Below are 23499 nucleotides of genomic sequence, written 5' to 3'. Positions count from 1 at the left end.
GATCCAACTAAGTATTCATCTGCATGCTAGCAGTCTGAATGATCATGTTGCTCAGCAACAGGAAGGATCAAACAGGACTAGGTATCGCATGCACTTGGCCCCCTGGCTGGCTGTGCACAGTGACTTCACAGGTCGCCCTGGCAAGTAGCGTCGCCCCTATGTGAACGGGCTCTTAATCTCCAGATCGCTCTGTATCCATCTCTATCCAAAAATTGAAAAAAAAACAAAAAAAAAGTTTTGCCTTTAGTTTTATTTTAAGACTTAAAAGTGTTACTAAACCCACAACAGTAAAATCAGTCTGTATACAGGTGCATCTCAAAATTAAAATATCATCAAAAAGTTAATTTATTTCAGTAATTAAATTCAAAAAGTAAAACTCATATTTTATATAGATGCGTTACACACAGAGTGATATATTACAAGCATTTCTTTCTTTTCCTTTTGAGGATTATTGCTTACGGCTAGTGAAAACCCAAAATTCAGTATCTCAGGAAATTAGATTACATAAGACCAAATAAAAGGATTTTTTAATACAATAAATGTTAGCTTACTGAAAAGTATGTCCATGTACACTATAGTATGCACTCAATACTTGGTTGGGGCTCTTTTTGCATGAATTACTGCATCAATGCAGCATGACATACTGTAGAGGCGATCAGCCTGTGGCACTGCTGAGGAGTTATGGAAGCTCAGGTTTCTTTGATAGCGGCCTTCAGCACATCTGCATTGTTGGGTCTGGTGTCTCTCTTCTTCCTCTTGACAATACCCCACAGATTCTCTATAAGGGTTTAGGTCAGGTAGTTTTGCTGGCCAATCAAGTACAGTGATACCATGATCATTAAATCATGTATTGGTACTTTTGGCAGTGTGGGCAGGGGCCATATCCTGTTGGAAAATGAAATCAGCATCTTTATAAAGCTGGTCAGCAGAGGGAAGCATGAAGTGCTCTAGAATTTCCTGGTAGAGGGCTTCATTGACTTTGGACTTGATAAAACACAGTGGACCAACACCAGCAGATGACATGGCTCCCTAAATCATCACTGACTGTGGAAATTTCACACTGGGACCTCATGCAACTTTGATTCTGTGCCTCTCCGCTCTTCCTCCAGACACTGGGATCTTGATTTCCAAATTAAATGCAAAATTGATGATTTGGCGAGCCATGTCATCCGCAGTTGGTTCACACCAACTGCGGCGCAGCAGTGCACGTTTTTTTCCGCACAACATAAAAAACTTTATGCTGTGTGCAGATGTGCATGAGTGCCACAAGTCCTAATGGCACCCCAAGCCTCTCGCTAATGTGGGTACATTTGCAGCCACCAAAAACTGTATGGTACCATAGTAGTACGCACTTTTTGTGTGGCACAATTTTAAAAGTTGCTGCTGCAGTTAATTAAAATGAATTCACCGCCAAAAGCATGTTGCCTGGGAACGTGAAAAACCACATGCAAACACATCCTTCATGGTGTGAAGCAGCCCTGAATGAAAACTAATGCAGCCACCACATCTGAAGACTGGTAAGCTGCAAAACGAAATTTTTGTTCTTGAGCTTTGATATGCTTTAAACAATGACCAGGTTTAAGACATGAAGAATAAAATTAGAGTTATGTAGGACTCAACCTATAAAACCTTCAATGTCTGCTCCAAAATCAAATTTAAATGTGATAACATTAGGCATGTTGATTAAGAGCTGTTAAATGACCTCCTTCCCAAATCACGGTGATGGCTTTCTAATTATATTTAGATCAGTCCTGAAGCAACAGAACATGGAGACTGCTCTTTCTAGCATCCCCTTAGGTTTCATTAGAAATCACATTTCAGGGATATACATGGCTGTTAATTTGCTGTTGATCTTCACACAATTGCCTTTTGTTGCTTCAGTCTGGCACTCAATGTGACAATAACAATGATAGCAAATCCAGTAATGACACTACAGTGGGAGTCCCTAGAGCAAAGGCCAGAAACACAAGGCATTAAACTGCTGGTGGATGTATTCAAATGCCACTGGAATTCCTCACCTAATGCACAGATGTAATCTAAGCTAGATTAAAATACGAGCAGCAGAGTGGGTGGGTAATCTACTGCCAATTTATTGACTGGCATACTGGGTTTCTTTGTGGCTCAATATATGAATTTACAAAGCAGGGCTGCATGAGACATGACACATTTGAGTACATGAAAGTGTCAAGAATAGACCCTATACACAATGATAAATTGCTATAACATATTTAACTAGAAAAGCTACAATTTCTGGGGAAATTGTGTGAAGTGTTCTTGTCTCCACCAGTCATATTGTGAAAACTATCAGAACTATGGCTTAGCCGTGGACATTTTTAGTGGCAGCAGGGATAGCGGAACGTTTTGATATAAGATTTGTGTAGGTGGGTTAGAAAATGAGGAAGTGGTGACAGTTTAGATATCATATCCTGATTTTTCAGCTCCCACTCTAGTTTTGAACATTCCGCCATTCATTCCTATGGGACCAATCTCGCCACAAAAACGTCGATATTTCGTGAACCATTCGGCGAAACGTTCCACAAAGTAATAGCACACCAATCAAGAACAATCCGCAATTTGGTATATTACTGTCTATGTAGTGTAAAAACTGTGAGAGGAGTTAGGGTGGTAAATTTGGCTATAATAATAAGAATATATATGTGAGATAACAGTAAGTGGTCTTGCCATGCAAGAACACTTAATAATGTTCATGTGGGTGGAGTTTACAATGAACTTGTAAAATGGCACCACCCCAAAAGTGAAAATACAACACTGTGAAAACACACTGATTATATCTGTGTGGAGTGAGATGAGGGGCTTTGAGTTTTCCAATAAACATGCACCAAACAGAACTTATAAATAAAACATATGTTCTTTATTCTGTTAGGCCCCTTTCACACGAACGATCTGATCAGATCCGAATAACTGATCATGTCTCATACATTATATGTTTTCTTTTTTTTTTTGTATATATTGAGTCCCACATATCCTAGACTATGCAAATATTTTTAAATTCCTAGATTTTACTATGTAACAGAATAAAGAACAGATGTTTTATTTTTACGTTCTGTTTGGTGTATAGTTTATGGTGCACTCAAAGTCTCTCATCTCACTCCACAGAGATGTAATCAGTGTGAGCAGTGGAGATTTTTTTGTAAAGTGCCATCACCCATTCGTTCTAAAGCTGCTTACAATAGGAAAACAGACACATGGTTGGTTGCTATGAGAAATAAAGATTTTGTTTCTATTTCTTTTTCCATCACTTCATACCTTTCTACTCTCCAAGTCCATTGCATTCATTTTAAACAATGGTTAACACACGTCTCTTAAAGCTTAAAATTTGACACTCTCATTTTTGAAGTAATGCAAAAACCAAACTTTTTTTAGTTTTGAATAGAGTGGAGAGGGGTAAGAACATCTGTTGGGTTCCTTTTGCTGTCTGTTTCCCCCTTAGGAGATTTATTTTCTAATCATCCTGATTACCAATGTCACTGGTAAAGAAAATTAGGTTGAATCCAAAATTTTGAGTTGCACCAGAACAGGAATAAGAGGTAAATCTTTCAATGGGGACACTTGTTCTTCCAGTGATAGCGGTTTAGGAGAGGATTTTCCTCACTTCATGGAAGTGAAGGGAAATCTCCATAATGACCAAATGTAACCCCTTCATGTCTAAGCCTTTTTATGACATATGTTGCTTACAAGTTAAAATCCGTATTTTTTGCTAGACACATTTTATAATTGTTTTATTTTTTTTTTAACAGAGACCCTAGAGAATAAAATGGCGACCGTTGCAATATTTTATGTCACACTGTATTTGCGCAGCGGTCTTTCAAATGCAATTTTTTTGGAAGAATTACACGATCATTAAAAAATTAAAAAAACAGTAAAGTTAGCACAATTATTTTTATAGAATGTGAAAGATGATGTTACACCGAGTAACTAGATACCCAACATGTCATGCTTTAAAACTGCACACTCTTGTGAAATGGCGACAAACTACGGTACCTAAAAACGGTTACCGGTTTAGAGTTACAGAGGATGAGACAGAGAAATGTAGGCGCTTGGGGGTTTAGGTGTACATATAGCAACATAAATGGATAAAAACAAGTGGTTTAAGGTACAGTACTGTATGCACTGAGAGGGAGAAGCACAGGGAGGAAATTTAATGGCAGTCTTTGTAGGAGGTCCGTGGATCGAGACCTGTACCTGGGGTGGGTGTCCGCAGCTCAGGGCCAGCTCATTCAGCAAGAGAGAAGTCAGCTCTAAAATCGGATAAGAAAGAGGAAGAGCGCCTCTGAGTGCAAAGTAGTGGTTTATTATACAAAAGTTACATAATCACTTACATCTTAGTAAGGATAAAAACATCTGTCCAGTCGCAGCGGTTCCGAGGTGGAGTAGGAGGGTCCGCAAACTCCTGAGAGGCCTTTGATTCAGACAGCCAGGCTAGCTGACCGTGTGAGTCCAGGCGGGCAGAGAAATTCGGCCATGTTGCGGGAATCGGAGGGCGTCTGACGTCAGCAAAGGAGATAGCAAGATGGCGGAGTAGGCTTCACAACGCGTTTCGGAGTCTGCGCATAAACCCGGGCGGGGCATGCGCACTCCTTTTTCAGGTGAGAAGAGGAGGTCTTGTGCTAGAATTATTGCTCTTGCTCTAACAATCGCAGCATTACCTCATATGTGTGGTTTGAACACTGTTTACATTTAAAAAAATATATATATATTTTTTACACTGTCCCTTTAAAAAAATTTTGATCACTTTTATTGCCATCACAAGGGATGTAAGCATCCCTTGTGACAGTAATAGGCAGTGACAGGTACTTTTTATGGAGGGATCTGGGGTCTAAAAGACCCCAAACCCCTCCTCTGCACTTTAAAGCATTCAAAATGCTAAGTTTGGCTGTTTTGAATACTGTCATTTTTTAAACATCTTGCTCCTTTAAGGCTCCAGTAACTGAAAATAATGTCATGACATCTACATAAGAGACCCAATCAAAGCCCAATCTGGCTTTGTTCAGGTCTTCGGCCAGCCGGCGGCGAGAGGGGGGAGATGTCCCCACCCCCACATAATAACAACCGAGCGGCTGTTATTACAATAAAGATGGCCATTGGCTCTTAATGGTAGCGAGGAGATGCCTCCAGCTGCAGGCATCACCCCGGTACAACCCCTTTAACCCGAGGCCGCATATTTGCATTTCGTCGGCGTGAAGGGGTTAGTCTTCCCCTATGCTATCCAACATAAAAAATATATCAAGGTAATTAGGAAAATTACACATTTTTTGTTAAATGTGCAGTTAAGGTAATTTTTGGGGAAAATAAATAGGTCCAAATTCATCTAAGCAAAAATTGTCTTTGAAAAATTGTACTCGTAAATCGGCCTCTGGGTGAGCCTACTGTTACATTTCTTTACAGAGTACTGAAATTCTCAGTTGCCGCTCAGGCATTAACCTTCATGTTTTGTACTATGCTTATGGCTTTTTTTTTTTTTTTTTTATAAAATATGCTTGTGTAACAGTTTTGAATATTATACCCTCAATCGATACTGGAATTGTATAGTTTTGCTGGTGTGCGGAATAAAACTTTAAATGGAAAAATAAAATAAAATTGTGTCTCCCCCTTAGGTGAAAAAAAAAAAAAACAGACAATACAGATAAACAGTGTGGGTTTTCCCAGTGCAAAAAAAAAAGCTACTTTTTAAAATAGCATGAAACCATAAGGCCAAACAAATATCAAGATCACATTAGGATACAGTATTTATAGCAGAAAATGTACTACTTGTGTAGAATACATTAAAAAAATGTACACACACAGGTTGTTTTTTTTTTCTTTTTAGCATTTGGAGTTTAAGCTTTGCAGAGGAAAACGGTAGAACGTAATGTAAAATCTTTTAATATATATATATATATATATATATATATATATATATATACGAGTGTAAAACCTTGAATTGAGAGTAACTTGGTTTGAAAACGTTTTGCAAGACAAGCAAAATTGTTTCTATAAATTTTGACTTGATAAACAAGCAATGTCTTTTATACAAGTAGCGTTGCCTCACAAAAAGAGAAGAGAGGCGCCTCTAAGTGTAGCAATATGGTTACATTTAGTGAAGGTACAAAATTTGGCAACCCGTGGTTGATTAAAACAGGCACATCTAATGGCACATCTAATTATGCAGGCATCTGGGATAAATCTGTCCACATAGACTATCCTCCGCACTGCCATCAATGTCATCCCTTCCACGCTGCGCTCTACAAGCTCTTCAAGCTTAGCTTTCAGATCACTCTACTGCAGGGTAGTTTTCCCGGTCACGACTGCAGACTAACAGGGGTGAGAGCCAGTAGTGAGGAGGATGGTCTATGTAGACAGCTTTACCCCGGATACCTGCATTCTTAAGGAGCTTTTCCACTGCATGGTATGGCTTGGTTTGGCGCTTTTCCACTGCGTGGTACCGCATGGTAGGTGTTTGGTACGGTTTGATACAGCGGTGCTTTTCCACTAAATGGTACAGCTCGCTTAAACAGTACCACCTCAGTTGGGGTTCCAAGCGGGCCGTACCTATACAATATCCCACAATCCTTTGCATGCAGCCTTGATTGTTTGTCACTACTAGCCACTGATTGGTCAGAGAATCGTAATCCCACCCACTTACTACTTTAGTGGAAAAGCAAACCGAGCCGAATAGAACCTATACAGTGCTGAAACGTGCCGACTCATACCACGCAGTGGAAAAGCAAACTGAGCCGAGCTGGGCCAAGCAGTGCCGAGTGGAGCCGAGCTTGTACTTGCAGTGGAAAAGTGCCATTAGATGCGCCTCTTTTAATCATCAACGTGAGTTGCTAAATGTTGAACCTTCATTAAATGTAACCATATTGCTACACTTAGAGGCGCCTCTCTTCTCTTTTATACTATATATAATTTATATATCTCCTGCTGGATTTTGCTTCTAACCCCCTTGTGGAGGCGCCATTTTTGGATGGACATTTTATGGGTACATAACCTATCACATTGCTATAATCTTTTTATATGGACTATAAACTGAAGGGTTTATGAATAAATGGTTGTGGAACAAATCATCTGAGTTGCCATTGTTTCTTATGGGGAAATTCACTTTGATATAAGAGTGCTTTGGATCTCAAGCATGTTTCCAGAACGAGATATGCTCGCAATCCAAGGTTTTATTATATATATATATATATATAATCACACACACACACACACACCAGCCGTAACATTATTACCACTGACAGGGAAAGTGAACAACATTGATTTTCTTGTTAGAATGGCATCTGAAAGTAGGTGGGATATATTAGGAAACAAGTGAACATGTTGTCCCTGAAGTTGATGTGTTAAAAGCAGATAAAACACATTTTTTAGGATTTGAGTGACTTTGACAAGGGCTAAACAATTGGGTCAGAGCAACTCCAAAACCTTAGCGCCTGCTCCCATACACAGCACTTTTCAAAATCCAGAATAAGAATCACCCAATGGATGTGTACACAGGACAGACGTCATTATTTCCAGGCTGGCCAGCATTCCACACTAAATCATTATGAGCACCCTTGTTAATAAAGTTTTGACTTTCACAGAGATACAGATCAGGGAAAGTGGCTCTCTATCAGTAAAATGCTCTGCACTCCCTAGTCAAAAACTGACACACAATACATGCTGAGTAAAGCAGTATTCCCAATGTCTTCCTGGAAAGCAATAAGAAAAAGACTTGGCAGCAAATACTGGGGATGCACATATACCCACATGAAGCTTGTTAAGTCTCATTTACCATGTTCTAGAAGGATAATCACCCCTTCATACTGCTGAGAATTCTCTAGAGACTGACTCACTACAACACAAATCCCTGACACAGCTTTACAGACAACGTTCACAAATTGGGGGTTTAACAACGAGATGCCATTTTGCCAGTCAGACATGAATCGTATGCTTTCTCTAACCTGATTTAACTAGAACTAACATTTTTTATGATGCTACAGAGGCTTCAGTCCAAAATTCTGTATGGCTAAAATAAAATGGTGCTGTTGCAGGTTCTTCAGAGGTTGCTTTTCCTGAAAAATCCATTATACTGTGTATTATTACAATTTGCCTTTCCTTTGTACATTCTAAAGATATGACACATTGGCATCCTTCAATAAAGTGGTTGTAAACCCCTTACGTTTACCCAGTGAAGTGACTAGCCTCAGGTGATACACGGAGATGAAACAAATCCTCCTACACAAGGTGTACCTGTTTGAACTGATTTAGAGAGGAGGAGACGGCAGATAATGTCCAGAATTTACAAGGCTTGTCTGAGGTGTCAGAGGGCTGAAGTTACACACTGCAGAGCTCAGTGAGGAGAGCTCTGAGAGCTGATTGGAGGGAAGGGACACACCCCATTCACACAGCACACAGGAACAGAGCTGAGGCTGTCAACAAGCTGGCAATCCCTCCCCTATCACCATTTTTCTCTTGGTGTCAGGAAAAACTTGTCAGAAGTGACTCAAGCTGGTAGAGGAACAAAGCAGCAGGCAGCATTAGGGCTTATGCACACTGAACGTTTTTACAGCTGCTGTTTTTGGCTTTTTTCTACAGCCAGTAAATGTGACAGCAGGATATCCTATGTATCTATGCACACATAGGCTTTTATCACCAATTTTTTGGCAGGGGAGTTTTCTGGCTGGAAAAAAAACCCCAGAACTAGTAGGTTTGAAGGAGTTTTGCAGCTGTAAAAACACTAACTGGAAAAAAAAGCTGAAAACTGTGGCCATTCTGCATTTGTAAGCATTTTTGAGCCATAAGCTTTTGTGGGAGTATAGTTTTGCTAAAACCCCATATTTTTACAGCAGCATTCTACAGCTAAAGCTATTGACATTTTTATAATGTCCAGTGTGCATTGAGGCTTCATGCACACAGGACGTTTTTACAGCGGCTGTTTTTGGCTTCAAGCTTTTTTTTCTGCAGCCAGTAAACTCCCCATTATGTTATCCTATGCTCTGGACTGAGACAAGTTGCACACTGTAGAGGGATATGCTTTGTTTAGATTTCAAGTCTGAGGTTTACAACCACTTTATAGTAGAACTGCGCATGTTGTCACAGTAACCAGATTCTGAAACTGGCTGATATTGGCAAATGTTTCTATTTGATGAACTTACTTAACCACTTAAAGACTGTCTGCCAAGGTTTACAGCGCTACTTTGACGTTAAATATCGGGGTTATGGCAGCAGATAGCTGTGCCATAACCCCAGTATTTTTTAACGGGCAAGCGGTCCTCTTTCAAGTAAAAGTGGTCCCAGTGGCGGATTCACCGCGTGATCACTTTTAGGGGTGACGGGAGAGGCTAATTGCACAGCATTTATTTATTTATTTAATCCCCACACTTCTGAGAAAGTGAAGTGCTCGCTGCAGTATTTATTTAGTGTTTACCTCAATTGCTCGCAGGAATATTTCAATTTAAATGCACCAAGTTGATCGAATGATCAACATGGGTACAACCAGCATGCTGGGTTTTACCTGCGATTATTGCTAGCGGCTGCTATAGCTCCCCCCCTCCCGCTCACTATAAAACTGCCTAACCCTAACCCAGGCACTGAACAGAAGGCAGTGGCAACTGAGCTCTGCCAGCGCTCAAGATTAGTGAAGCTCAAAACGCAGGACTCTATCACAGGAGGAGTGGAGAAGCTGGAGAGCAAAGAACAAAGAATGGATCTTTTTCACAATTCAAAACCCATTTCATTGGTGCTGCAAATACAGGTATTTTAGACATGTATGGACCTGTTCTCTTTTAGCAGCCAATAAAGAGGAACATATGTGCAGGCAGAGCAACAGTGACCAATATCTGCAAGTGAAACAATATTTTATTTAAAGTAGAACTATTGGGCAAAACTTTTTTTGGGATAGAGCAGGGGGGGTTATAACCCCTCTGCGAGGTTTATTTTTAGGAATCAATAGAAAAAGAAATAAAAACCAGACTAAGCTAAACCTCAGATATAAAACACTGTATAATGTATCCATTAATGAATATATTGTAATTACTTTTATGCCCTTACTTTTTTGGGGGACAACCCAAAATGTAGGATTTTCTTTTACTTTCAAAGATAATGGAAAACAGAACAAATAGAGAGGGTGAATCTCCCTAAAAGGGGCACAGACAGCAATAAAAACCGACAAGGGTTCTAATCCCCCTCCACTCTATCAAAAGCTAAAAAAAAAAAAAAAAAAAGTTTTTCCTTTAGTTACAGTAGTTGAGGTTGAATAAAGACAATAGTCCATCCAGTTCAACCTGTGTAGGTGTGTGTGGCTGTAATCATCTCTCATACCCCTGAATGTTCTGATCCTTGAGATGTACGTCTAAGAGTCTTTTAAAAGTAGCCATACTTCCCACAGAAACCACCTATTGTGGTAGAGAACTCCACAATCTTGTAGCCCTAACAGTAAAGAACCCCCTGCTTTGCCTGAGGTTAAAATGCTTCTCCTCTAATCGCATTGTATGCCCTCGAGTCTTTATGCAATCCTTGCGACTGAATAGCTTTTTTTCTATGCTGAGATTACCATTGAGATATTTATAAATTGCTATCATGTCCCTTCTCAGGCATCTCTTCTCCAGGGAGAATAAATCAAGAGATTGCAGACGCTCTTCATAATTAAAGGTCCTCCAATCCCCTAATTAGTTTAGTTGCCCTTCTCTGGACTCTCTCCAGCTCCATCACATCCCTCCTGAGGACTGGCGACCAGAACTGGACAGAATACTCCAGATGCGGTCGGACCAGAGTTTTATAAAGTGGTAGAATTATAGTTTTATCTCTGGAATACATCCCCTTCCTTATGCATGCCAATATTCTGCCGGCTTTGGCAGCTGCAGCTTGACATTGCATGCTATTGCTTAGTCTACCCTCTACCAAGACTCCCAGATCATTCTCCATTTTTGATTTCCCCAAAGGCCCCCCCCTTCAAGTGTATTGTGCTTTTATGTTTTTAGTCCCCAAGTGCAAAACCTTACACTTCTCCACATTAAACCTCATTTGCCATGTCGTTGCCCACTCTGTTATTTTGTCCAGGTCATTCTGTAGGATATCTGCTTCATGCTGTGCAGTTATTGCCCTGCCCAATTGTGTGTCATCTGCAAAAACTGATATAAGAACTACTGATCCCGTCCTCAATGCTGTTTATGAATAAATTGAACAAGGTTGGTCCCAAGACTGAGCCTTGGGGGACCCCGCTTACCACCCCAGACCAGTCTGAGTATGCGTATGCGTTAGTTATATTTAACCACTGGATGCTTGGTAAATGCCAGGATACCACAGGGTTCAGAAACAGGCCAGAACGGTTTAGTGGGTAGAGTTCAGACTCTCTTGGGAAATATGTATAGGCCCCGAAACAAATAGATCACTTTAAGGTAAAAAAGCAACATTATATAGTGCCCACCAAGAATAGCAGAGAGCTACTGGCAGACTTTTTTTTCCAACTGGTACAGCGCTTAACTTGCCAAAGAGCAGAGAATAGAAAAGTGGAATGTATACTTTAAAATTGCAAACCATCTTTGAAAGAAAAAGTCAAAAACAATTGCTAGACGGTCCAATAAAACAGTTTGCAGATGGATGCTATCATTTAGGCCCTGTTCACACCTGATGCCCCATACACACGTGCAGATTATCTGCAGACTTTTGTCTTCAGATTTACCTTTTCTATGTAGTGCAAGGGCCTGCCGGATTGCATACAAATTGAAAGTGTTTAGGTTTGACCTCATATTATATGGTTTTGGTAAGTCTGCAGACAAAAGTCTGCAGATAATCTGCACGTGTGTATGGGGCATGAGCGTATTTCAGCTCGTAAAATGCTCATCTCTAAAGTCTCAAAACGTAAAAAAAACGTCTGAAAAACAAAAAAAAATGCCTGAAAACGATATGCTCAAGTGTGACTGGAACCTTGGGCTCCATTCTCACTTGTATGACTCCAAAATTGCACAACTTTGGAGTGTAAGTTTGACATAACTTTGGATGGGTGCATCCCTGGCTTTGACCAATGATAATAGACAACTGTTGCACAACTGTCACATGCATAACATTCAGGTGCAAATTTCATGTGACTTTTGAAGGTTTACATTGCAGTCTATGGGACTCAAGTCACAAAATGGTCAGGCCAAAGTAGTGCAGGAACCTTTTTTAAGTCGCTGCGACTAAGTTACACATATTTAAGCAGTTGTCACTCAAAAAACATTGGGTGCAACTCGTCATGTAACTTAATTGGCCAAATTCACATGACAAGTTGCACAAGCGTGAATGGAACCTTACTGGCAAGGTACTCAAAGCAGGGATAGAAGAGGTCATGGCCTTTTTGGCTGAACAGGAAATCAGCCACTTTGTAAAAAGCTCTGGATTACTAGGGGTTATGTCCAATGATGGGCATGCAACCTTATGGACTTATCTTTTTAACTTATATTTTTTTTCTTTACTGCGTGCCAGGAGTATAGCTTTCGCTATACTTCTGGCGCTCCAATATCTCAGATCCAACAGCTGCAGAGTTGCATGCAGATTATGTGCCCATTGACACATTGCTTGCCATTATGTGAACTCATTCATAGACCACAAAGCCCTCTGAATGAACAGTAGAGGAGAGCGGTGAGCAGAGATGCTGTGTGCGAGAAGACACTGTCTTTCCTTTCAAAATGCTGGGAATATAAATGTAAGAGAAAAGGCCACAAGTTGGCATGCATCTCGTTTGACTTCGCTCATAGTAAGTCAGCGCATTTTACCAAGTGTCTGAATTCCTTGAGTACAGTTTTTAAAGAATAAAGGAAAAAGCAGAACGCAGCTGATGAAAGTTCCTATTGCTGTGTGCAGTGGAGCCGATGCAACTGGTCCCAGTTAGGACAGTAGAGCCCAGTAAAAGAAACAGGTGGCAGCAGTGGTGGGGGAGAGGAGTACCCACTTCCGCCACCTGTAAACTGATCCAGCGGTATAACCACCTCAATATGTGGCTGTATATACATGTATGAGCACTACCACCCACTAAACAATGCATGCAGTTGCAGGTTTTTAGGGTTTCAAGGCAAAATAATGCCTCCTTACCACAAAAAAACCTCTAAAGAGCGATCCACTGCAGAACGCTCTTCAGCGGGCACAGTAAAGGCTCATTTACATGTGTTGACCCTCACATTGGCTGATCAACAGTGAGGATGTTTGACAGGTGGGGAGGAGGCATTATGTTTCCTCCTTGCGGTCTGTTTTTACCCCTTAAAACCCTAACCACCGCACTGCCCCCAACTGCAAGTATTAATGAGGCCTAAGTGTGCTTAAGCCCTAAACCAGCTTAAACCTGTACCATCACCTAGCTTAAAGGCTGCTAGCACTTCTTGCTGCAAGAAAATCAGCTGACAGGAGCATGACAGAAGATGGCAGTGAGACATACCAAACCAAATATTTAGTTAAATCTATCCGAGCTGCAAAATGCCTCCTCACTGCCTGTCCTAGAAGCAAACTGCATAAGCACTGAAAATCTCCCTTTACATATATAACCAAAATCATTTCCATATCTACAAAACACTGTAGTAGATGAGAATGCCTATCAGGCAGAAAGTAGAATAATACTACGATATCAGGTTAATTTTAACTATTAGCTAAACTTCATTCAAAGTATTTTTTCCTCCTCGTTTAATAGAGCAGCGGGAAGTGAAACCATTCTTTAGTTTCAAAAGGCGACAGCAATACCATTCCACAAAGCAACAATGCGAGTCAAGTAATGTCACACGAGACAGAAGAATAATGCTTAAGACACACTAACCTGCAGTTTGGAGGAGGATCCAGGGTGATATCAGCCAGTTCTTTCTGAATCCTGTACAAATACAAAAGCAACATTTTAGTTTTAGGAAACATTGCATAGATATCTTTACACCCGCTAAAGTGTAACAAATATACCAAAAACACAACACTTTCTTTCCCAAAGAATTTCATAACCCACAATGTAAAAAGAATACAGTATGTAGTCTTCTTTAAAGACCACTCCAACCGAAGCATTTTGTATCAATGCTGCCCAGTGGAAGTGATGGAAAATAGAAATAAGCAGGATCTAAAGAAAAATCTCCCAAACAAAAGGCATTAAAAAAGAATTACAATCTAATAGGATTCTGTAATTTATACAAGTCCATTGGCATCCTCTAAGGGCATATTCACACCACCGCTCTGCACACCACTTGCGTTGGTGGGTTACTATTCTTTGAGCAAAAATGCAGTGTGTTATTTTTGGTGTGTTGTGGAGACTTGCAGCCCATTCAGATGTATTGGTTGATTTAATGAAACAGATGCTAACAAATGTGCGATAAACGCACTGCAACAGAGCCAACTGATGTGAATGAAGGCCTTTACTGCTATTCACAGTTGTACTAAAACAAAGGGACCACTATTATTATTATACAGGATTTATATAGCGCCAACAGTTTGCGCACTTTATTGTCTTCCCCACACTGTAAAGTTACAGTACAATTCAATACAGGAGGAATCAGAGGGCCCTGCTCGTTAGAGCTTACAATCTAGACCACTACCAGAACAGTAGACTAAGGCTGGCCATACACTATACAATTTTCTTATTCAATTTCCTTTAGATTTACCTTAAACTACGTAGTGCAAGGGCCTGCCTGACTGCATACAAATTGAAAGTGTTTAGGTTTGACCCTATATTACATGGTTTTGGTAAATCTAAAGGAAAGTTGAACAAGAAAATTGTATAGTGTATGGCCAGCCTTAGGCAAGCCATACACCGTGCGAATTTCATTCCTGCAAAATTTGCACGATTACCCAATTAACACAGACAGTGCTGACAGGGGGATCCCTGTGCCGAGCAATTGTCTGACAATGATTATCGCTAGCGGCATAATTGCAAGAGAATCAGGCAGGTTGGTTGTACCTAAATTAATTAAATCGATTAACTTGGTTCAGCCTGCCCATTAATGGTTCAAATCCTGCTGAACTGGCCGAGATTTGTAAGGTGTATGTATGGCCAGCCTTAGGTTAGTCACACACATCCTGATTATCTCTTGTTCAGACCATGGGTTGAACAGCTGCCAATATCCACAGCTGTCAGATTACCAAAACAGTGACTGCATCCAATTGGATTCAGTCAATGTTCAGCTTACAATTGACACCTAGTTCCTTCATTGTCGGACAGGGCCACTCAAGGATTGAATTTCGAGCCATGTATAGTACAGCAATTCTAGTGGATGGATCTAATTAATTAATTAATTTACAGACTTTTACAAATGCAACAGCAGACTTTTTTTATATGCTTAAGGGTCCTTTCACACGGCAGCTCCGTGTGTCCGCAAATCATCCCATCCGTTTGCGGATGATTTGCGGACATAATGTAAGTGAATGGCATTGTGGATGTCAACGGAATACCATCCGCTGACATCCGATTTTCCTCCTTTCAGTTCTGTTCAGTTTTTTCGAATGGAACAGAACCCTATTTTTTCATCCGTGTAAAAAACGGAAAGGAAGGAAAATCGGATGTCAGCGGTGTCATCCGCTGACATCCGCAATGCCATATACTTACATTATGTCCGCATATCATCCGCAAATGGATGGGATGATATGCGGGCACACGGAGCGGATGACACAAATGTCATCCGCTCCGTGAAAAAAAAAAAAAAGTCCCGCAGCGGACTTAAGCAGCGGAGCGGCCGTGTGAAAGGACCCTTAGGGTCCTTTCACACAGTCCGTTCAGTTTTTTCCGCCGCTCAGTGACTTTTTTTTTTAACCTCCCTGGCAGTATGATTATGTCTGGAATTTTGTACCAAAAGCGGTACAATTTTTTGCATGGAAATTTGGTGTTATGTATTATAGGCCTACAATTCTTAGTAATTACTGACTTAAACCTGACTAAACAAGACTCTAGTAGACATCCCAGATGAAACACAAAATCATGAATTATAAGCTAATAAATAATATAATTTTATTCAGTAATGTGATAAATAATGAAATTTGTCAAACTAAGGCTGGCCATACACTATACAATTTTCTTATTCAATTTCCTTTAGATTTACCTTAAACTATGCAGTGCAAGGGCCTGCCTGATTGCATACAAATTGAAAGTGTTTAGGTTTGACCCTATATTACATGGTTTTGGTAAATCTAAAGGAAAGTTGAACAAGAAAATTGTATAGTGTATGGCCAGCCTTAGAAAATTCAATAAACATCCTGAGTGTGACAAATTTTGAAACATGGAACTGCACAAAGTCTGATGTCACAATCAGGACAGTGGAACCTAGTTTCTTTTCTGACTTTCTTTCCATTGCCATCTCTCTTTGAGCAGCAAACTATGCACATCCTGGTAGGTGCTGCCTTTTTTGCGGTTGGCGGGATATAGTCTGCAAAGTGACGACCGGTCAGGCGTTCTGGGTTGACAACGTCAACAGCGCGATGTCCAGGTCTATTTACAACTACTGATGGCGTCTGGTGCTTGACAAAAATCCGCTCAGCCACCTTCCAGACAAACTCAGAATGAGCAAGAGGCTTGTCACTCTTTGCTCTGTGCAGGATATATGCGTTCCAAAGGCATTGTTCCAGAAGATGTCTAGATATTTTTTTATAATATTTTTTTTTGCTGTTTGCCCATAGCCGGATAAAATGTCATTGCCTGATCGGCTCTGTCGACACCTCCCATGGTTTTGTTATAGTCTATCACAACTTGCGGCTTCAGCACATCTTTCCCACTTTTTGTGTGGACCATGGCAGTGGAGGTATTGTGCACAGTGCTCATGAGACACATGTCCTTCTTGTCTCGCCATCGCATTGCCATCATCTTATCCTTCTGCCAGGCAACTATTTCTCCGGTTTTTAGGGTTTTTTTGGCAAACATAGATGGCATGTCTCGTCGGTTAGGCCTAACGGTACCATATGCGTCAGTTTTATTTTGTAGCAAAACCTCATAGTTCCGGGGACGTGTAGAAATTGTCCGTGGTCACACAATATCCCTGGTTCAGCAATGGCTCCAGAAGTGTAAGGACAGATGATGTGGCCATCCCATAGCCGCTGTACCTGGGGTTGAACTTTGTGCCTTTACCGGTGTAAATAACCGAATTCCAGATGTACCCCGTGGATGACTCGCAGAGCATATAGGATTTGATGCCAAACCGCGCTCTTTTGGATGCAATGTACTGTATCCAGCTTAGGCGTCCCTTGTAGGCCATCAAACTCTCATTTTTTCTCTTTTTATACACACACACACACACACACACACATATATATATATACATACACACACACAGTGCCTCACAGAAGTGAGTACACCCCTCACATTTTTGTAGATATTGTATTGCATCTTTTCATTTGACAACACTGAAGAATTGACACTTTGCTACAATGTAAAGTAGTGAGTGTACAGCTTGTATAACAGTGTAAATTTGCTGTCCCCTCAAAATAACTCAACACACAGCCATTAGGCCCTTTTCACACTTATTGCTCCGTCGGCGGACTCAGTTTTTTGTCAGCGGGGAATCGATCCGCCGATCCCCCGCTGAGCAGGTGGATGGCAGCTCTGTCTCCTCGCTGTGTGCGGAGACAGAGCTGTCAGGTCCCCGCTCTTCTCTATGGGGGAATCAGATGGAAACGGACCGCCTGTCTGTTCTCATCCGATCCCCCAGACGTATGGAAAATAGGGTTTCCATCCGTCCGGATTTGACGGACAGGATCAGATCAGATGTCAGCAGAAATGTCTCTGCTGACATCCGATGCCCCATAGAGATGCATGGGGCATCCGTTCAAAACCGCCTGAAAAACTGACAGCGTGAAAGGGGCCTTAATGTCTAAACAGCTGGCAACAAAAGTGAGTACACTCCTAAGTTAAAATGTCCAAATGAGGCCCAATGTGTCAATATTTTGTGTGGCCACTATTATTTTTCAGCACTGCCTTAACTCTCTTGGGCATGGAGTTCACCAGAGCTTCACAGTTTGCCACTGGAGTCCTCTTCCACTCCTCCATGACGACATCACGGAGCTGGTGGATGTTAGAGACCCTGCGCTCCTCCAACTTCAGTTTGAGGATGCCACACAGATGCTCAATAGGGTTTAGGTCTGGAGACATACTTGGCTAGTTATCACTTAACCCTCAGCTTCTTTAGCAAGGCAGTGGTCATCTTGGAGGTGTGTTTGAGGTTGTTATGTTGGCATACTGCCCTGCAGTCCAGTCTCTAAAGGGAGAGAATCATGCTCTGCTTCAGTATGTCACAGTACATGTTGGCATTCATGGTTCCCTCAAACTGTAGCTCCCCAGTGCCAGCAGCAATCATGCAGCCCCAGACCATGACACTCCCACCACCATGCTTGACTGTAGACAAGACACACTTGTCTTTGTACTCCTCTCCTGGTTGCCGCCACACTCGCTTGATGCCATCTGAACCAAACAAGTTGATCTTGGTCTCCATATCCTTATTCTGCTTGTCTTCAGAAAACTGTTTGCGGACTTCCTTCTGGGATGAAAGGCATGCAGACCAATTTGATGCAGTGTACGGTGTATGGTCTGAGCACTGACAGGCTGACCCCCCCACCTCTTCAATCTCTGCAGCAATGCTGGAAGCACTCAGACATCTATTTTCCGAAGACAACCTCTGGATATGACGCTGAGCACATGCACTCAACTTCTTTTGTCGACCATGGCGAGGCCTGTTCTGAGTGGAACCTGTCCTGTTAAACCATTGTATGGTCTTGGCCACCGTTCTTCAGCTCAGTTCCAGGGTCTTGGCAATCTTCTTATAGCCTAGGCCATCTTTATGTAGAGCAACAATTCTTTTTTCAGATCCTCAGAGTTTTTTGCCATGAGGTGCCATGTTGAGCTTCCAGTGACCAGTATGAGAGAGTGAGAGCGATAACACCAAATTTAACTCATCTGTTCCCATTCACACCTGAGACCTTGTAACACTGATGAGTCACATGACACGGGGGGAGGGAAAATGGCTAATTGGACCCAACTTGGACATTGTCACTTAGGGGTTTACTCACTTTTGTTGCTAGTGGTTTAGACATTAATGGCTGTGTGTTGAGTTATTTGGAGGGGACAGCAAATTTACACTGTTATTCAAGCTGTACACTCACTACTTTATACATTGTAGCAAAGTGTCATATTTTCAGTGTTGTCACATGAAAAGATATAATAAAATATTTACAAAAATGTGAGGGGTGTACTCATTTTTGTGAGATACTGTATATACACACATACAGTGGGTACGGAAAGTATTCAGACCCCCTTAAATTTTTCACTCTTTGTTATATTGCAGCCATTTGCTAAAATCATTTAAGGTTATTCTTCTTCCTCATGAATGTACACATAGCACCCCATACTGACAGAAAAACACAGAATTGTTGACATTGTTGCAGATTTATTAAAAAAGAAAAACTGAAATATCACATGGTCCTAAGTATTCAGACCCTTTGCTCAGTATTTAGTAGAAGCCCCCTTTTGATCTAATACAGCCAGGAGTCTTTTTGGGAAAGATGCAACAAGTCTTTCACACCTGGATTTGGGGATCCTCTGCCATTCCTCCTTGCAGATCCTCTCCAGTTCTGTCAGGTTGGATGGTAAACGTTGGTGGACAGCCATTTTTAGGTCTCTCCAGAGATGCTCAATTGGGTTTAAGTCAGGGCTCTGGCTGGGCCATTCAAGAACAGTCACGGAGTTGTTGTGAAGCCACTCCTTCGTTATTTTAGCTGTGTGCTTAGGGTCATTGTCTTGTTGGAAGGTAAACCTTCAGCCCAGTCTGAGGTCCAGAGCACTCTGGAGAAGGTTTTTGTCCAGGATATCCCTGTACTTGGCCGCATTCATCTTTCCCTCGATTGCAACCAGTCGTCCTGTCCCTGCAGCTGAAAAACACCCCCACAGCATGATGCTGCCACCACCATGCTTCACTGTTGGGACTGTATTGGACAGGTGATGAGCAGTGCCTGGTTTTCTCCACACATACCGCTTAGAATTAAGGCCAAAAAGTTCTATTTTGGTCTCATCAAACCAGAGAATCTTATTTCTCACCATCTTGGAGTCCTTCAGGTGTTTTTTAGCAAACTCCATGCGGGCTTTCATGTGTCTTACACTGAGGAGAGGCTTCCGTCGGGCCACTCTGCCATAAAGCCCCGACTGGTGGAGGGCTGCAGTGATGGTTGACTTTCTACAACTTTCTCCCATCTCCTGACTGCATCTCTGGAGCTCAGCCACAGTGATCTTTGGGTTCTTCTTTACCTCTCTCACCAAGGCTCTTCTCCCCCGATAGCTTAGTTTGGCCGAACGGCCAGCTCTAGGAAGGGTTCTGGTCGCCCCAAACGTCTTCCATTTGAGGATTATGGAGGCCACTGTGCTCTTAGAAACCTTAAGTGCAGCAGAAATCTTTTTGTAACCTTGGCCAGATCTGTGCCTTGCCACAATTCTGTCTCTGAGCTCTTCAGGCAGTTCCTTTGACCTCATGTTTCTCATTTGCATTGTGATCTGGAAGGTCTTATATAGACAGGTGTGTGGCTTTCCTAATCAAGTCCAATCAGTATAATCAAACACAGCTGGACTCAAATGAAGGTGTAGAACCATCTCAAGGATGATCAGAAGAAATGGAAAGCACCTGAGTTAAATATATGAGTGTCACAGCAAAGGGTCTGAATACTTAGGACCATGTGATATTTCAGTTTTTCTTTTTTAATAAATCTGCAACAATGTCAACAATTCTGTGTTTTTCTGTCAGTATGGGGTGCTATGTGTACATTCATGAGGAAAAAGAATGAACCTAAATGATTTTAGCAAATGGCTGCAATATAACAAAGAGTGAAAAATTTAAGGGGGTCTGAATACTTTCCGTACCCACTGTATATTTACACACACACACACACACACTGCTGATTACTAACAATACAGACCTGATCACGGATGTAGAAATACGGGGCAACTTAGGAAACAGTGACCATAGGTCAATTCGTTTCAGTATAAATCATAGAAATAGGAAACACAAGGGTAATACAAGGACAATGAATTTCAAAAGAGCCAACTTCCCTAAACTGCACTCTTTTTTTTTTAGACAATATAAAATGGAATAGAATCCTAGGCACAAAGAGCACGGAGGAAAAATGGGAGTGCTTTAAGAACATACTAAATAAAGGTACTGGCCATTGCATTCCAACAGGGAATAAAACCGTTGGTGGCTAAACTCCAACGTAAAAATGCATATAAAAACTAAAGAAAGGCCTTCAAAAACGACAAAGCATAGGGTCATTGGCAGCATTCCAAGCTAACAAAGAATGCAATAAGAAATGTAAGAGTGCATTTAAGGCGGCTAAGATAGAACACGAAAGGCACATAGCAGAAGAGAGTAAAAAAAAAAAAAAAAAAAAAACCTTTAAGTATATAAATAGTAAGAAAGTGAGGCCAGAGCACATCATTGGCCCCATAAAGGATGACAAAGGGAATTTCACTACAAAGGACAGAGAGAAGGCAAAGGTGCCAAATAAATTTTTCTCCTCAGTCTTCACAAAATAATTGGGGGGATACAGTAACCTAGACTGTAATGTTAAAGTTAATAACACGTCACAGGAAGCACCCTCATGGTAAACAGAAGACAGGCTCAGAACCAGACTTGAAAAACTTAACATAAATTAGGTTACCGCGACCAGGGCCTTAAGGAATTCAGCCAGCTAATAGCCAGACCGTTGTTTCTTATGGATAGTCTACTGACGGGAATATTAGCAGCCGATTGGAAAAAAGCCAACGTGGTATCAATATTTAACCAGTTCTGGACTGGAAAGATTTGCCCCCTTAAAGACCAGGTAATTTTTTGCGATTCGGCACTGCGTTACTTTAACGGACAATTGCGCGGTCGTGCAACGCTGTACCTAAATAAAAGTTTATGTCCTTTTTTTTCCCCACTAATAGAGCTTTCTCTTGGTGATATTTGATCACCTGTGTGATTTTTATTTTTTTGCGCTATAAACAAAAAAAGAGCGACAATTCTGAAAAAATAAAATAATATTTTTCACTTTCTGCTATATAAAAAACATTCCCCAAAAAAAAAAAAAAAATAATATATATTTTTTTTTTCCTTCTATTAGGCCAATTTGTATTCTGCTACATATTTTTGGTAAAAAAAATCCCAAAAAAGCGTATTTTGCGCAAAAGTTATCGCATCTACAAATTAGGGGAAAGATTTATGTAATTTTTATTTTTTATTTTGTTTTACTAGTAAAGGCAGCTATCTGCGATTTTTAGCAGGACTGTGACATTGTGGCGGACAGATCAGACCCCTAACTGACATTTTTTGGGGGGACCAGTGACATTACTACACTAATTAGTGCTAAAAATATGCAGTTACTGTAATAATGACACTGGCAGGGAAGGGGTTAACCCTGGGGTGATCAAAGGGTTAACTGTGAGCCTAGGGGAGTGTTTACCAACTGGAGGGAGGAACTTCTGAAATGATCACAGAGACCTGTGTTCCTATATAGAAGGATCACAGGCGCTCTGTGATCATTTCAGAGAACGGTCGGCTGTGTTTACAAGCTGACCGGTGTTCTCTCTCAGCAGGGAGCAATCGTGGGTGCTTGGCAGTAATCGGTGCTACCGGTCCCGTGGATCTGCATCCTCGCTGCCTAGTGGGGGCGGGAGCGTGCCGCCGGCGGCACGTGCACACACCCAGGATCGCTACCACGGATCGCCGTACAGGTATGCCGATTTGCGCAGCCGAGCCAGCCTGCTGCAGTATATATGTGGCGGGTGGTCAGCAACTGGTTAAAAAGGGCTGAGATTTATCCCTGGGAACTACAGGCCGGTTAGCCTAACATCAATAGTCTGTAAGATATTGCAGGGGATGATAAGGGACTATATACAAGACTTTAGTAATGAAAACTGTATCATTAGTAGTAATCAGCATGGATTCATGAAAAAAAAAAAAAAAAATTCGCTCTTGCCAGACCAATCTATTAACCAGTTGCCAACCGCCCACCGTAGTATTACTGTGGCAGGGCGGCTCGGCTGCGCAAAGTCACGTAGCACTAGGTGATGCGCATTCACGAGTCTAGGGTGCGCTCCCGCGCACCCAATCTGGTCTGATTTGGTCAGAACCGGTCACCAGATGCAGACCAATGATTTCTGGTGATCGGTTCTGGCCAATGGCATCATGTCCCCAGGCTGTGTAATGTAAACACAGGCAGGGGGAAGTGATGTAATCTTCCCTCCTGGAGCCCATTCGGTTCCAGGAGAAGAAGCACCTAAAAGTGAGTACGCCAAGCACTACACTAACACTACCACACATAGGCACACTTTTAACCCCTTGATCAACCCCCCCCCCCAGTTAACCCCTTACAGTGTACACTATATACAGTTTATTACTGATCACTGTATTAGTGTCACTTGTGACCCTAAATTGCACTTGCGCTAGGCCTAAATAGGTTTAGGGCACCCGCTATCTATCCCCTAATAAAGGTTTAACTCCTTGATCTCCCCCAGTTAACCCCTTCACTCCCTATCACACTGTGCACTAATATAAAGTATATAGCCAACTACTGATC

The 23499-nt window shown here is 41.5% G+C and overlaps 1 protein-coding gene across 2 annotated transcripts in view; it reads right to left on the bottom strand.

Moving 5' to 3' along the window:
• The window catches only part of UBE2E1 (ubiquitin conjugating enzyme E2 E1), a 61855-nt gene that overhangs the window by 20358 nt on the left and 17998 nt on the right, over positions 1-23499 (bottom strand). For both annotated transcript variants that reach the window (XM_082258632.1, XM_082258631.1), the window contains one exon: positions 13760-13810. In XM_082258632.1, the coding sequence (XP_082114758.1) occupies positions 13760-13810 (51 nt within the window). The remainder of the gene's footprint in view (positions 1-13759; positions 13811-23499) is intronic.

Source organism: Pelophylax lessonae, assembly GCF_965119305.1.
Source record: "Pelophylax lessonae genome assembly, chromosome: 5".
NCBI classification, from domain to species: domain Eukaryota; kingdom Metazoa; phylum Chordata; class Amphibia; order Anura; family Ranidae; genus Pelophylax; species Pelophylax lessonae.
Note: the sequence above shows the minus strand (reverse complement) of the source record. Positions and strands in the feature narration are given on the sequence as shown.